This window comes from Rhinolophus ferrumequinum, chromosome 6, assembly GCF_004115265.2.
Source record: "Rhinolophus ferrumequinum isolate MPI-CBG mRhiFer1 chromosome 6, mRhiFer1_v1.p, whole genome shotgun sequence".
Lineage (NCBI taxonomy): Eukaryota > Metazoa > Chordata > Mammalia > Chiroptera > Rhinolophidae > Rhinolophus > Rhinolophus ferrumequinum.
Genome location: NC_046289.1, coordinates 48061706 through 48079009, shown reverse-complemented (window position 1 = coordinate 48079009; position 17304 = coordinate 48061706). Strand labels below are relative to the sequence as shown.

General features: G+C 32.1%; 1 protein-coding gene across 4 annotated transcripts in view; it reads right to left on the bottom strand.

Annotated features, from left to right (window-relative positions):
- The window catches only part of VPS13C (vacuolar protein sorting 13 homolog C), a 164793-nt gene that overhangs the window by 119267 nt on the left and 28222 nt on the right, over window positions 1-17304 (bottom strand). For 2 of the 4 annotated variants that reach the window (XM_033107370.1, XM_033107373.1), the window contains exons 7-16: window positions 14037-14102; window positions 13623-13732; window positions 12413-12472; window positions 9722-9781; window positions 8812-8892; window positions 7902-7959; window positions 6208-6335; window positions 4711-4817; window positions 3987-4158; window positions 2725-2787 (exon numbers count right to left, since the gene is read on the bottom strand). In XM_033107370.1, the coding sequence (XP_032963261.1) occupies window positions 2725-2787; window positions 3987-4158; window positions 4711-4817; window positions 6208-6335; window positions 7902-7959; window positions 8812-8892; window positions 9722-9781; window positions 12413-12472; window positions 13623-13732; window positions 14037-14102 (905 nt within the window). The remainder of the gene's footprint in view (window positions 1-2724; window positions 2788-3986; window positions 4159-4710; window positions 4818-6207; window positions 6336-7901; window positions 7960-8811; window positions 8893-9721; window positions 9782-12412; window positions 12473-13622; window positions 13733-14036; window positions 14103-17304) is intronic. The other 2 variants (XM_033107371.1, XM_033107374.1) reach the window with 1 other exon arrangement.

The window sequence follows — 17304 nt, the reverse complement described above, 5'->3', positions numbered from 1 at the left end:
CTACTACATATCTCCACATTAATGACTAAAAGATAGCTAAAACTTAATAGGTCCCAAACTGAACTCCTGATCTTCTCCCATCTTACCCAAACTTGTTCCATCCAATTTTCCCCATCTCATTTCATGACAAGTCCATCCTCCCAATTGTTCTAAGCCAAAATCCTTAAAGTCATGTCCAAATTCTCTCACATAATCCACATCTAATCAGTTGGGAAATACTGGCTCTACCTTCAAAATATATACAGAATCTGAGCCTTTCTCATCACCTCCACTGAAACCATTCTCTCACCTCAAATATTTCAACAGCATCCTAACTGGTCTCCCTGTTTTCAGCCTTGCCCTCCCTCTAACAGTCTGTTTTCAAAGGAGCAGCCAGAGGGAGTTTAAAACCTAAGTCAGATTATATATCATTCTGTTATGAAAATGGCTCCCAATTCAGAGTAAAAGCCAAACTCCACATAATTGCTTAAAAGACTGTACACAATCTGGCATCCTCCCCAACTCCCAAAATCACCCCTCCTGCTCCTCCACTACCTTACTTCTCTGACCTCATTAACCATCACTCTCTTTTCTCTCTCACCACTCTACTTAGTTCCCTCAATGAGCCAAATATGCTCCCACCCCAAAACTTTTCAACTTTCTATATTCTTTCTGCTTTATACCCGTTTCCCTGTTATCTTTCTTGTTGGCTCCCTCACCTTCTTCAGGTCTTTGCTCAAATGTATCCTTCTTAGTGAGGCTTTCCCTGACCATCTTATTTAAAACTGCAACCCATTATTATCACTGCCTAGCTTCAGCACTATCTATATTACTTTCTATTTTTATTTATGTTTTTGTTTATTATCATTCTTCCTATTATAATGTAAGAGATTTTTCTGTTTTGTTCACTTCTATATTCTAATGCAAATGATAATGATAATGATGAAGAAAAAGGTCATTTCTTTAATAATTACTGGGCCATCCCAGTGGCTCAGGTGACTAGAGCGCTGAGCTCCTAACGCTGAGGTCACCAATTCGATTCCCACATGGGCCAGTGAGCTGCGCCCTCTACAGCTAAGATTGTGAACAAAGGCTCTCCCTGGAGGTTAGCGTGGGCTGCAGCCAGCTACCATGTGCGGCCAGGCGGCTAGCAAGAGTGGCTGGCAATCGTGAGCTGCTATGAGCTGTCAACTGATGACCAGCGACCGACTGCCTCAGCGGGGGTGGGGGTGAGGGCAAGGCTCATAATACCAGCATGGGCCAGGGAGCTGTGTCCTGCACAACTAGACTGAGAAAACAGTGGCTTGAACCAGAGTGGGGTGGGAGGTGGAAAAAGAGGAAAAAATAAAAATAAAATAAAAATAATTACTATCTGCCAGGCACATAACAGTCTAAGTGCTCTACATCAATGATCATGCACACCTCACAATAACCCTACGATGTAGGTATTAGGAATTAATCCTATTTTAAAATGAGGAAACTGAGGTACAGAGAGGTTAAATACCCAGCCCTACGTCACACCAGTATTAGATTAGAATCCAGACCATCTGACTCCCAAGTCCACAATCTTAACCATAATGCTAGTACAATCGGCACTCAATAAGTGTTTACTAAGTAAATGAATAAACAGTAGATATGCTTTACTCCTATTTAAAAACATGAGTATGTGTACAGAGATCTATGAATGTAAAAAAGACTAAAAGAACATACAAAAAAGTATTAACAATCGTTGTCTGGTGTGTGATCTTTTGTGGATCTATATTTTCTAATTTTTTACAGTGAGTTGTATTGCACTTGTAACTTATTCTTTTAACTACCAAAAAAAAAGTCATGTTACAGAATAATATAAATGACATGGAACAATGTGGACAAGGTACCAAGTGGGATAAAACAGCAATTATGAAACACTATAAACAGATTGATTGCAATTTGGGGGAAAAAAGAGAAGAGAGAGAAAAGTAGGGAGAGACAGAAGAAAAAAGATGGGTGAAGGGTAGAAGGAAGGAATGGAGGGAAGAGGAAACAAACAAAGGTAAAGTGAAAGAAATGGGGGATAAGAAGCATAAATAAGTAGGTGCACATCCATGGGAAAAAAACTAAAAGCTTATATGTCAAAATGTTAACAGTATTACAGTACATCATCTATGTATCACATTGTGTGTTCACCACCCAGAGCCAGTTCTCCTTCCACCACCATATATTTGATCCCTTTTACCTCTCCTACCACTCCTGTCCCCCCTTACCCTCTTGTAACCACTAAACTATTGTCTGTGTCTATACACACTTAAAACCTGTGTAACTTTACTAGCAATTGTCACCCCAATAAACTTTAAGTAAAAAAAATAAAAATAAAGAATTGTACACTTGAAGGCTATATAATTTTATTAATCAATGTCACCCCAATAAATTTAACATAAATAAATAAAAAGTGAACAGATAAAAAAAATTGTTAACAGTTCGCATTCTGTGCTGTCAGAATTAGGGATGACTTTTATTTACTTCCTTTTAGGGGTTTCAAATTTTTTGTTATAAAATTTTAAAAAACGTTTTCCATTTAATGTCACTATTTTTTCCCCAATATTTCAGTTTTCTTCCCCTGAGACTAAACAAAGCCACGAAAACTGAACCTTTATTCTAACTGAGTAAATCTCAACAATTTCCCATGAAACTTAGTATTTCCTGATTCTAGGTTTAGAGTAGTATTAACATGCTTAAAACATAAAATCAGCTAATAAAAATAATTACCTCAACTTGTGCTTGTTGCCTTGCTAAAATTATGTTAAAAACATCTAGCGTCTTCTCCAAATCCTATAAAACAAAGACACTTGTAAATAAGGAACATGATCATTAGGAAAAAAAATTTCTTCTTCTATAATTTCTAAGCTTATCTAATCCATGAATAAACAGTATTTGTAATCTAATGAAAGTATAAATTTGAACATACACTTGGCTTTTACATTTTTAACTTTTGCAATATAAGAAATAAGTTTTCAAAAAAAGCAAATCATCATTGAAAACAATACGAAAATAAGAATTTTAATGAGACCATTATAATACACAGAGAGCCATATAAGCAAATGGAAACAAGATATTTAGAAGGGGGACTTTTTACGGGTATCATCATTGTGGTTCTTATTTCTGACTCCCGCTATTCTATATTATTTTACAACCATTGCACTAAAGGTACCATTATAAAACACAAAATTTTTAAATGTAAAATTCTGCACATCACAAGTAATCTAAAGAAGAAACTGATTTGGGGAATTTACATAAAAGTACATGAGATGAATTTAATATGTACTGAGTGACCTGCATGTCAGGTGCTCTATGTGTTATCCCATGCATATCTCATACTTCTATAAGACAGATATTGTTTCCATTTTATACATGAAAACACCAGACCTGAGATGTTGAGAAACTTGATGCTTTTTCTAATATATAATACGAGTGACTATCATATATTTCAGAATAATAGAAATTCAATTAATTCTTTACATTATGAATTTGTGACAGAAAGTTATAAAATCAAGATCAGATGATATGAAGCAAATTATATATTCAGTCTGTTGTTTTTCTATATTTCAAAAGAGGATAAATAAGACTCCTCCAATCTTGAGACTCAGAGCTTTTTCTCTTTCCTTTTTTTTTTTTATAAATACTACTTTGAACTCTTTTTTTAAAAGCCACTAACAAAACTAATATACACCTAGCTAATAATAAACAGCTCTAATATTGATCTTCTAAATATTATTATAGAAACCAAACACATTTCTCCAAATGCCTGTAGTTTACAGTAAACTCGTTTTATCTGATACTAGGATGGGTAGAAAACTTTTTTTTAAAGAAGGAAAACACTGGGAAAAAATACTGTGTATTTTCCCATAAAATTCCCTCAAGAAGGGATCAAGTCTGTTCTTTCTAACATTATATTTTAATTCAAATTACATTTAGAAGAATTAACATTAAAAGATGATTTAACAATACCTTTCACTGATATATAAATATACCTGAATTTGTTTCTGTATTTCTTCTGGGACTTTAGTCTGGGTTAACTTGTTTTTGTAGGCACTTTTATAAGTCTTGAGCAACTGTCTGTGATTTTTTATGTTACTCCATGACCACATCTGTGTACACCTTCGTATATGAACTTCAAGAACAGAATCAATTGCATATTTCCACCTGCAAATCAAATTTTTTAATGCACATTTGAATTTAAAGGTTTAAAAAAACAGCAAGAAAATTGCTTTGACTTTTTAGATCTACACTATTACATTTTTTGTTAAGTGTTTTCCTGTAAGACTTCAGCACTAACATTTCAATTCCCCAGTATAATTTTCTGACTTAAATAGATTATGAAATGAGCAAACCACTCCAAGAAGAGGATTTATCAAAGGAAAAATCATAGAGGTATAAAATGACACTCTCATGTTGTGCAAAATTAATAGTATCCAATATGGTATAACATTGAGTCCATGTGGATGAATAAAGGGTAATATAATAAGACCAAATATGTTGAAAGTCTTGTATGTTAAGAATTTGGGAATAATCTAGAAGTATAAAAGAATATGTTTATGAAAAATACTAACAAGAATGTAATATAAAAGATATCCCTCTCAAGTCTATGTAAAAGAAAAAAGTGGCTTCATCACATGGCTTTAAAAGTGTCTTAATTCTGAGAGTCCCTAACTATATGATTATATGTTTCTTATTAAAAAAAATATTCTAACTTACCATTGTCGACCATTGGTATGAAGTGGTAAACAAGGTTTGTATTTCCTGTAAGGGGCATTTCTAACCATATAATCCACTGACTCCAAAAGGTCAATCATACTTAAGTACTATTAAAACAAAAACAAAGTTACATTGAGTACTTTGCAAATATGAGTAAACACTGTATTTTATTAAATTTTCAGTCTAGTGAGACTTCAAATTCCCTGAATAATGAATATCATAGTTGCCTAGTTACACAATAATATGTTTCACCAAATTCAAGATACCATCAATTATAAGTTGTAACATAATTTCTAAGTTTCACAAAAGAAAACAGTGCTTCCAATGAATTGTCATACTACCAATAATACTATATGTCCCATTTTTAAATACGTTAAAGTGCAAAATAAATATACACCTTAGAAACAATGAAATATGGTGTCAGTAACTACTAACATGGAACATGCTTGTTCCTAAAAGGACATATTTTCCTATGGAACATCATTTCAGCAGTAACTATTTATGAGCTGATTTTCAAACTGTTCCAGAAAATTATTGCATAACTAAAACAAGATAAGTCTACATACTTAATTGCCCATCTTACCACCAATGCAACAAATCTGTGTGTACCTGGAAGCAGCTCAAATGGAAGAAAACACACACACACGTAACATGACTGTAAGTAAGATAAATGAAGGGATAAGTCTAGCTTTTTCCTATTTTGCTTAATACATTTCTACCTAAAGGATACCATATGGCTGGCTATTCAGCATTTAAAATGTGGATAGTCTGAACTTAAATGTATTGTAAGTGTAAAATATACCTCAGATTTAAGGAAAAAAGAAAAGGATGCAAAATATATTAACAATTTTTTGATTATAGTTCAAGGGATAGTATTTTGGATATGTTAGGTTAAATAAAATGCTAATAATTTTGTTAATTTCGTTTTTTCTTTTTACTTTGCTAATGTAGCTACTAGAAAACTTTAAATTACATATATAACTTGCATTATATTTTTATTAGACTACACTGGACTAAAAGCTCAATTAATTAAATATCCTGCCCTCACTCCCAGTTCTCCAGATGTATTATCCAAACTCCCTGGGCATGTAACCAAACTTGAACAACAAATGAAAAAAAAAAAAAAGCTGCCAATATTGCTGCTCTAAAAAATAAGTAAACAATATTTAATATAAGAGTGTCCGCTATTAAAATCTGAGGAAGAAAAAACACATTAAAATCTCCATCACCAACTGGTAATTAAATGGAAATAATGTCATTCACTACAATTTGGTAAGATTCTCTAGCAATAAGAAAAACATTAGATAAATCAAAACTATTTCTTATATTTGACATGTATTTCCTTTTTTAAAAATATAGAAAGTATATTTTTAGGAGTCAAATCAACATAACAAACAAAAAGAACCACCAGAACATTGGAGAAGGAATAATCAAAAAAGACAAAAGCAGTCAAGATTCAAGGCTAACTGAAGTTAGAAATCTCGAACTGAACCTTACCTGAGGCTTGGTCAATTCAATGGCAATATTTTGAACTTCTATGTTCCAATCAAGCTTGGGTGTTTTCAGCTCTGTTTCTGCATAAGGATTCATGTAGAGCTTTGCAGAGGCTGATATTGGCTGGAAAACTGACATTACATGGGAAGACATAAGGTATGTTTATGTGTCCTCATATATGAACAACAGTAAATATAAGAACACTGTTACTTTGAAAGAAAAATAATCAAAAATATATTGAAAAAAATCACTACCAAAAAATATTTAAGCATCTATTTATCTGCATAATACTAACTATCAAGCTCAATGGTTAAAGTGGAATCTCCAAAAAGGAAATTGGAGTCCTATGCTTCTAAGTAAGAAATGTACAAAATACAGACAATCTACTCTTGGTAATTCATACTCTGTAAAATTAGACTTTTCTTCCTTGCTACAAAACATTTAATGATTTTGTTATTCATTAAAAATACTAATATAGAATAAGTAACTAATATAATATTTGTATGTTAGCTATATTTTAATAAAAATCTTTTTTAAAATACTAATAAAACGTAGGAAACAAAATTTGATTAATTTCTGCCTTATTTAATCACAGGCAGAATTTAGGAACAGAACCATGAATGAAATTCATAATACCCCCCAAAAAATTACTTACTACTTTGTAATTCTCCAAATGATCATTACATATATAATCTTACAATAAACTAAATAAAATATTCTTGAAGTTGAGATGTAGCAAGTAAAGGTATATTAGGGAAGATAACAGGGCAAATTAAAGAAATAAATTTTAACTATGAATAGTATTAATATTATATAAATTGTGATACCATATAGTATTTACAATTTGCAGAAGATAATATAAAAATTTTAACTAATTTAGAGGTTATAGTAGAACATGCCTAATAATGAAGATGTAGATTTTTCTGGACTACTTTTTCATGAATGGAAATACTTTCACAAATTATCATCATGTGAAAACCTTGTCGTCATTAAATAAAGAGGCCTACAAATATAAAGAGAAAGTGCAAACTCTCATGTAATAGCAATTAGCTATAAAAGAATCTTAAAAGAACAATAGTAAATCAGAGTAGTATGGAATACAGAAGACCATAGCACAAAATTTGAAAATGAACATAAAGGGGTATACTAAATATAAACAAAACAATAGCTTCTTTAGAATGAAACAGAAATGGAGAAAACAGGTAAGTAAATAAATAAGCAGGCAGCTTTGTTAGAGATCTATTTAAAAATAAATACAGGTGAGGCTGCTAAGAAAAGTTCAATTAAAAATAATCTCTAGACTGGTTGGTTTGTCTTAACAGTGCAATAGTACCATGCTAGGGGTGACCTGAATACCAAGATCTCAGAGAATTAGTTATTAAACAAAGCAAAAAAACAAAACCTAATTCCTACAACAAAGAAGATTCTAACAAGGTAAGTAGAAAACAGAGGTCAAGGGGCTTAGCTGTTGGGAGTGAACTACAGCCACATTGCCCTTCTCTCTCTTACTCTCAAGCAGTGTATGTGTTATAATCTACTCTGAAATAATTGGTTATAATCCAAATATAATATATCATAAAACTAAGTTATAAATTTAATACTTTCTCTTTGTCAAAGTAACTTTATCAGAAAAAGTGTATTAAAATATTTAATTCCAAGCTTCCTATAACATGAAATAAACTTTCACCATTACTTACTATATTGATGATTGGGGGGTATATTACTACTTGTAAGAATTTCACTTTTCAGGTGATCCTAAAGAAAAAATTTGAATTATATGAAAATGAAAAATAAAATGCACACACTACTCAGCTAAACATACAAAAAAAAAAAATCCAGTATCATTTCTCTTTGAATTAGTAATCCACTGGGGAAAAAAACACTGCGCATCATTTATAGGTATATTTCTTTAGAATAAAATATAGAAGTAGATAATTTTTTAAATTCTAAATATCTAGAAATATTATTACATTGTGTTCCCCTTTAACATTAAAAAAAATATGTGTCTACATAAACATCCATGAAATGGGATCTCAAACACTTTCTAAACAAAAGCAAATTATTTGTTATAATATCAGAGAAATAGACTCTTAGAATTAATTCAGTTTCAAAAATTCAACTCTTCTTACTTTCTCCTCTAAGTAAATAAACATGACTAAGACTGGTTTAGCACACTGAAGTTTTAAATTAATCTTTCACTGTTCAGGAAATCATTATCACAAATACTTAAAACATTTGCTAAGGGTAGATTCTTTAGGTCTGAAAGGTAAAATGTTTCTTTACAACACGCTTCGAGTAATCATTCTCATGTGAAACACTACAATGTAACCAGAATTCTATCAAAACTAGAGTGTAAAAACCCATAAACGCAGTTTAAATTTAACAGTATAGGTTCTCATCTCACTGTCTAGTGAATGATTTCACAAAGATCTGCAAAAACAAAATTACTTTTTTAAAGACAGAATGGATTCGAAAAACTCTTTCACACTTCTGCTTTAATTATATACAATTTCACAAAAGACTGGTATCCTGTCCTCATTAAGGACCGATTATGGTAAACAAATTTAGGGAGTGTAGTCATCGCTTTCAGGTATAAACGAAAATTACCAAGATCTGTTCCCTTGATCCCTGGTAAGACATACTGCAGTTTACGTTCCAGTAGGCACTAAGGCTATCAAGTCGTATAAGCTAGAAAAGAAAAATAAAAGAGGTCAAGCAACTAACACACTGAAATTATGAATCAATATTAAAAATTATTCCCATGTTCAGTACCCCAAAATTATCCAATTGCCATTTTGAACTTTTAAAGAAAATAATGCAAAAATAGAGGAAAATATATTCATGTTATTCACAGACTTTATTATTAATCTATCATTTGCTAAATTGTGCTTCCAGGGATACTATTACTAAGGGGATTCATTCATTCATTCATTCAACTATTATTTATCATTATTTGCTAACAGACCCTATAAATGTTCTGCTAAATAAGAAAGACATGATTCCTCCAGTGGATATGAATGGCTGTTTTGAGGGAGGGCTGCAGGAAAAGGATTCTATAATCAAAAAGGTGGGGAAAGCTACATACTAAATATCCCTCTTGAATATTCACAATGTTTATTAGCATGTTTAAAGTATTGTGAAGTCGTGCAGTTTAAAACAAAATGAAACATACTTGTTTAACTATGTATGGCTTATTACTTTAGTCAGCAATCTTACTTGAGAAGAGAATATTTTTTCTACAAATCTAATAAAGCTTAATTACTTAATGCTCCACAAAATACAATCCAGAATATATTAATTTTATTCAGTTTCTTTATATGCTAGGTGAAGAACCTAACTCTCAAAATAGGTAAATGGTGATAGGTGACATCGTAAGCAGCAGTGCCAAAACTACAGCCTATGCATTTAACACCCACGCCAAGGGCACATTCTGCTCCATCTAGAGGTTTTTTCAAGAAAATACATAAAGTGTTTGAACCTAAGAAAATAACGAGAAATTTTTAATCTAGTCTAATACCTTGTATATAATTTTTTCAGTTTCATTTAATATGCATGGAGTCCAGTGTTCATTTGTAGTCTAAAAGAAAAAAAGAATAACTGTGAAATGAAGTATATATATCACAAAATAGTACTCTAATATTTGTAAACTGTAACAACTTAGGAAGAAAAGACATTTAGCTAATGTTGGCAATCTGTTTCTTTACGTATCGATATGACAAAATCAAAGGAACAGTGAAAATAGAATTGAGGAGTTTCTAATTTAACTGAGTTCATTGATTCAGAAAATAATTATCGAGCTATTATATGTCCGAACTGTAAAAGGAACTGAGTACAAATTAAAACAGAAAACTAGCCTATAAGCTACTGAACAAGATCCACGTTCTTTTAAAAATCAAATAAATAATTATTGCAAAGTAGGAAGAAAACCAGGAGAATATGGAAATCACAACATAACCATGTTTCTAGAAAATCAGCATGGTCAGCAATGTCAAATGCTTCCATAAAATAAACTAAATTAAACTTATTTAGCGGCCAGGGTGTTACTGATGAACTCCTTAAAAATACTTCCAGAGGAGTAGTAGAGTCAGAGTACAGCAGGTAGGGAGCAGCAGGAGGTGGGGAAATAAAGATAACAAAGAGAAAATTATCTCAACAAGCTTGGTTAGAAGAAGAGAAAGAGAAGGCAGGTAGGCAGATGGAGACAGTGGGGAGGAAGAAGATTAAGGAGAGACCTTTTAATTTTGTTGTAAAGGAGAGACTTGAATGTGTTTAAATACTTACAAGGAAGAGTTACAGGTGGGGAAGAAATGGAGGGGAGGAGCTGAAGATTTAGGAAAGAGAAGGAAATTGATGGAAAAAAAACAAGATGGAAAGGAAGGGAGGAAGAGAGAAAAGAGAAGGGAGAAAAGGCTCCTGAGGATGTGGGGGAGGATAGGATCAGATTAAATGTGGGAAGATTACCTTGGATATAGAGTTCGATTATAAGTGGAAAGATGGAAGAAAGGAATGGCACAGACACAAAAAGAGGTTAAGTTTGCTTTTGTTACAATAGTCAATACAGTAGCTGAAGCAGGAAATAATTGAGCCAGTTAATGTGTCAAATGCTTTACACAAACTATCTCATTTAATCATCACAAAAGCACTAAAAGATAGGTACTATATTTTATCAGTACTGTATTTTATTTCGCATCAATGAATGAATAAGGATTAGGTAGAAGACGACCAACACAGTAACCAATACAATAATATGTCACAGGTGTGCTTTGATAAAATATAATGGGAAGCATAAAAGAAGGAATGATAAATTCTAAGAGGGAAGTAAAAAAGGTATGAAACAGACAAAGTTATATCTCACACAAGTATTAAAACCAGGCAGACAAAGGGAAGAGAGTAACACAGACAAAGAAAACAGTGTGAGGAGTCTAAGCAAAGATACAGAGAATCAAACAGCACACACCAAGGAAACTATGCATCATTCTTATGCACTGGTATGCATACGACTGTTATCAGTCAATGGCAGGTATTTGACTATTCTGTTTTTTTCGTTTTGTCTTCTAGAAGCTCAGTATTAAATCCAGTGCTGACTTATGACTGATGTTACTCTAAAACAACTAGAACAAGTATCTCTCTACCTTTCAGAACACAGATTCTGGTCTCTTTAAAGATGTTATTATATATTTCTTTATCGAAAGGTATTTCAAATTCATTTTGGAAACATGCAGAGGGATAAACAGTATATTAAACACTAGCTTCCTGATTCTTTTGTTTCTCTACCTCTTTTTTCTTTAATGTTTCTGCTTTGGTCTTCAATTCAGTGTATATCTCTACTTCTCTGTATGCCTGTATCATTCTTTTTTTTTTTTAATTAAAGTTTATTGAGGTGACAATTGTTAGTAAAGTTACATAGATTTCAGGTGTACAATTCTGTATTATATCATCTATAAATCCCATTGTGTGTTCACCACCCAGATTCTCCTTCCATCACCATATATTTGATGCCTGTATCATTCTTAAGGCCTCCATGTAAACATGTCCTTTTTCTATTTCTCTGGAAGTCCACTTCTCATTCATTTTTTTTCCTCTTCTTTACCTACTCAGGCCCTATCCATATAACTAATCATAAGGCAAACATGTACCAAGTATGACTTAATGTTCACTGTCCTTAACTTTAAAATATGTTTCCTACCACTTAGTTGTCCATAACAGGAAAAAAAAAATGTCTAACCTGGATATACACACTCTCTATCCTTAAAAACCTTTAAAAGAAAAACCAAATGGCATTATAAAATACTTGATCAAAGTAAATTATCTCATATACATATCAGTATGATACACACACATGTACATATAACATACATGTGTGTAAAGTATTTGGAAATTCCATCTACCTAAACAAGAATGAGAACATGACTCTATAGAAATTTATCTTCCTCTACTTTCCCATATATTTAAGAAATAGCTTTTAATTATTTCAAAATGTTTTATATTCGTATTTTGATATTTGTTAAATTCAAAGACAAATCAAAATAATTAGAGAATGTAATAATGGCATCACTAAAAATTCTGAACTTCTAGAAAAGCTGTAGAAAGATTATACATAAAAATAAAATAGCTATGTATAGCAATAGTTGATTTTAGGCATTCACCCTGTGACTTGGGAATAATATTTCACAAGTTCCACAAATATTTTAAATAAGTCCAACATTACCAATAGACTAAGTTCTCCCAGTGAGACACCAAACGAAAGAGGCCGCTTTGGATCAGTGACCTATCAAAGAAAAAAAGATGACATTAAAGTAGACTGATGTGATGGTGAGGATGAATCTATACTCCACTCTTTACAGTAGGCAATATAGGGAAGTTAGTTTACAAATAAGAAACACAACCCAAAGGGATTTGTGGAAAAGAAAGGAGATATGTTGAGTAGATTTTATTTTCCTAAGTTTGTTTCAACAAGGGCACTGATAGGTTAGGTTTTTTAGACATTTGCTTTAAAAAAAAAAAATCAGTTTAAAGACTACATGAAACCAAAAGATAAGTCATTATAAAATAGAGATGGTGTATCTTAGAAAAACAGTAAGTGTGTCTTACTGAACATTGTTACATAAAAAACTTACCAGGAAAGGAAAATAAATTCTATATATGTCAGTATTGCTTCAATTCAATACAAATTTAAAACAAATTAAAAACAAAAAAGAATGCAACCTCAGTTTTAGACGAGACAGAGTAACATTTCTAATTTCTTAGGAAAATGAAAAAATTCAAGACTTCTTACGTTTCAAACTTTGAAAGAAAGGAATACATAATAAATTCAAAATATTAGTTACATTTTAACTAAATTAATAAAATCAATTAATAGAATCAGTAATACAGTTCTTAATCAACTAATATTAAACTTTTGGTTATAAATGAAGTTCGGTTTTTAAATCAATTGTTGCACATGTATGTGTGTAATTGTAGGCATTCAATCTAACTATGGAACATAAGGAGCATGGGACTAGCAGTCAAGTGAGCAGGGTTTTAGTCCCCTCTCTTACCATTATAATTGGTTATTTTGTCACCTCTTGGAGTAATTTTTTTTGTCAGGATAAAAAAAAAATTAGTCTTTTAAAGTTATAATAGTATAAATCTTAAGGCATTAAGCAAAATTCAAAATAAATAAGGAAGACAATCTGAACATTTCTTAAATTAGCTTTAGAAGGGAGCATATGGTGGTTTTATGATATATTTACACTCATAAATGCCCCAAGAAAAAAGCCTAACATAAGAAAGGAAAAATGGTAGCATACTCATCAGGAAAAAAAAATCAATCTTCAATTTAAAACAGGGTATAGATAATCCATATATAGACAAATCAAAAATCAGTAAAAAGTACACATTTAATTACTGACCTAAATGAGTAACCTAAAATTACTTACATCATCTTCATATTTAATGTGAATGTCTGTGATTTTTACTTGTACATTTTTAATTACTTGAGTTGCCAATTTTTCAAAAAATGTGTCCTTTTTGTCTTCTTTTGGTTTATCTATAAAAAACAGAAAAATACAAGCTCAACAGTTACAATTCTCACAAACCTCATAATCAATGACCAAAGGATAGTTAGGGTGCCAATGACCAAAGGATAGATAGGGTGCCACTCAATGGAAGTTACAGGCTTTTGTAATGTCCTTGTTTTATTTTAGATTTATTTTAGATTTTAATATGTATTTCCAACTTAAAACTTATTTTTGAAATTACATTGTAATCTAACATTCATGTTACCTTCGAAGACAGAAATCAAGTGGCAATGTGTACAAATAACACATGATATAAAAACTAGTTTTACCTACCTTTGGAGCGATCAAGACCTTTAAAACGTTTCTTAAAATGTTTTTTGTGCTTTTTACGCTTACGTCCTTCTCAGTGGAAGCATTTTAGTGGGAAAAGGATAAAATTCAAGTTAGCAGACTAGAGGACAGAAAAGAAAGCAAGAGAATTCTTCCTGACAGCACATACAGGTATAATTCACCTTACTTTATTCTAAGCTGACCTGTTATTTCAGTATAAACAGAAATTCACAAACCTTTACCTTCTTCAATCTAGAATAACCTTTAATCTAGAAAATAACTTGGCAGGTACAATTATACAAAAATTGGGCAAAATATCCATACACAATGGCCTTTATAATATTTATGAATTTTCACAACACAAAGTTTCATTTTAATTTCAGTATTACCAAAATATTGGAAATGTAACAATGACAGAATATAAAACTTTAAGATAAATGTTTTGGTAAACATTTATGTGGTAGGGACATAGAAACACAAGTGAAATGAATGGGTAGGTTGCCGAAGATAACGTCCTCTGAATGACACAACTCACAAGAAAAGTCCTTTAATGACTTAAGGATGTAAAGAATACAAAAAGGGCATAAAATGTACATTGAACTATACATTGAAAATGTCTTAATAATTTCTTCAAAAGCTCATCCTCTTTTGACACTCCCTCAGTTTACAGCATTAACCAACACCTATCTTACCCAAATTACAAATGTTTACATTCCACTTCATATCAACTCTGGTCTGTACTCTTGAGGCAGTCTAGTCTCTGCAGGGTTTCCCCTGCCACTAGTCTCCACTCTACGCCCACTAAAAATCCTTCTATACTACTACCAGACCAATATCTCGTAAAATACTATACACAGCCTGTTAATCTCCTGCTCAAAATTCTTTCAAAGTGATGTTGAGAATCTTTTCATATGTTTATTGACCATATACATGTCCTCTTTAGAGAAATGTCTATTCAGGTCCTCTGCCCATTTTTTAATTGGGTTGTTTGGTTTTTTTTGTTGTTGAGTTGTATGAGTTCCTTATATATTTTGGACATTAGCACCTTTTTTGGATGCATTGTTTGCAAATATCTTCTCCCACTCAGTTGGTTGCCTCTTTATTTTGTCAATGGTTTCTTTTGCTGTGCAGAAGATTTTTAGTTTGATATTAGGTTGGTGCAAAAGTAATTGCGGTTTTTGCAATAAACCATTTAAACTGGAATTACTTTTGCACCAACCTATACATACAGATGGCCAATAAACATATGAAAAGATGCTCAACATCACTAATCATCAGAGAAATGCAAATAAATACCACAATGAGATATCACCTCATACCTGTGAGAATGGCTATCATCATCAAGACAAATAATAACAAGTGTTGGAGAGGCTGTGGAGAAAAAGGAACCCTCATACACTGTTGGTGGGAATGCAGACTGGTGCAGCCACTATGAAAGGCAGTGTGTGGAGGTTCCTCAAAAATTAAGACTAGAATTACCATATAACCCAGCAATCCCTGGCCTGGGTACATATCCAAAAAATCTGAAAACATTTATCCGCAAAGATAAACGTGCTCCGATGTTCATTGCAGCTTTATTTACGGTGACCAAGACATGGAAATAACCGAAGTGTCCTTCGATAGATGAATGGATAACGAAGATACGGATATAAATATACACAATGGAATACTATTCTGCCATAAGATGAAATAGTGTAATTTGCAACAGCATGGATGGATCTTGAGATTATTATGCTAAGCGAAGTAAGTCAGACAGAAAAAGTCAAAAACCATTATGATTTCACTGATATGTGGGATATAAAACTGAAAGCAACAAAGGAACAAGACAAACAAAGAAACAAAAACTCATAAACACAGTCAATAGTTTAGAGGTTACCAGAGGTTAAGGGGGGAGAGGGGTAGTAGGTGAGGATAAACGGGATCAAGGAGAACTGACTGGGTGGTGAACACACAATGTGATATATAGATGATGTATTACAGAATTGTACACCTGAAACCTATGTAACTTTACTAACCACCGTTACCCCAATAAACTTTAATTTAAAAAATTATTTCAAAGGTCCTCTGCAGCCTTCCAAATAAAATAGAAAGTGTTTGCATGACACAAAGGTCCTTTCATGATCTGACGCCATCTCCCTGTCCTGTTCTAACTGCTGCCACTTGTCTTTTGTACTTGATATTTCAGAAATAGTATTTATACTTTCCAAGACAAGATAAAACTTTCTAATGCCTAGTGCCTCTGCAGTGTCATTCTCTGAACTTGGGTTGCCCTCCAGATGTTTCTCACCAGGCAAACTCCTAGGAGACTTCCAAATTTCAGGTCCAGCAATACTGCCTATGTGAAGCTTTCTTTAACTATTCCAAAAAGCTCCAGGCAATTTAACCCTGCACCAGACTTCCATTAAGTAGTGATTACACTTTATTTGAAGTGTTTGCACAAATGTCTTGCCATAAGGCAGGAGTCTTCATTAGGACAGGAATTATCCTAGTATCTGTTCAAATGAATCAAAAAATGCACATCTGAACATTATTAATAAAATATAAGCCCACTTAATGTTATATATATTTGGGAGAATATACATGAAATTTAGCTTGAAATCTTTCATTTTTGTGCTTCCTTGATATTTTAAAGCAAATTGCCATTTTTGTAATTGCCATTACAAAAACTAAGAACCAAATCCTGGATTACAAGAATAAAACCCTGAGTTTCAAGAAAATTAAAACATTTAATAAATATATGATAGAATCTGGACTTGGCTATTATCAGTATTTCTTGCTATAGTAATGGTCCCTGAATCTTTTTCATTCATAAATGAAACGTTTAGAAAAAGACTGAGTTCTCAAAGAAATACCATTTGAAAAGAAACAAGTAAGAAAGCCAGAGTAGCCCTGAAAACCATCCCACTTGGCTAAAACAGCTTTCAGAGACAGAGGTTCAGGTGACTGGGTTTAGATTCTATCATAACTCGCTCTTCTTATCTGACCTCCTATTATATTTCTGATTTCAAATCTCTTCAAAGGCCGTGTTCTGCCTTTGACCTCAATTTTAGAAGCACAACATTGAAACTTCTCCAAATAGTTTCTAAATCTAATCTGATGAATAATAAATTGATTCTCAATCATGTTCTAAAGTAGTTCTCAGATATTTTGGTCTCAGAACCCCTTTACACATGTAAAATTTGAGAATCTTTAAGATCTTTTTATTGATGTGAATTACAGCTATAGCTTTTTCCCATATCAGAAATCAAGATAAAGAATTTTTTTAAATATT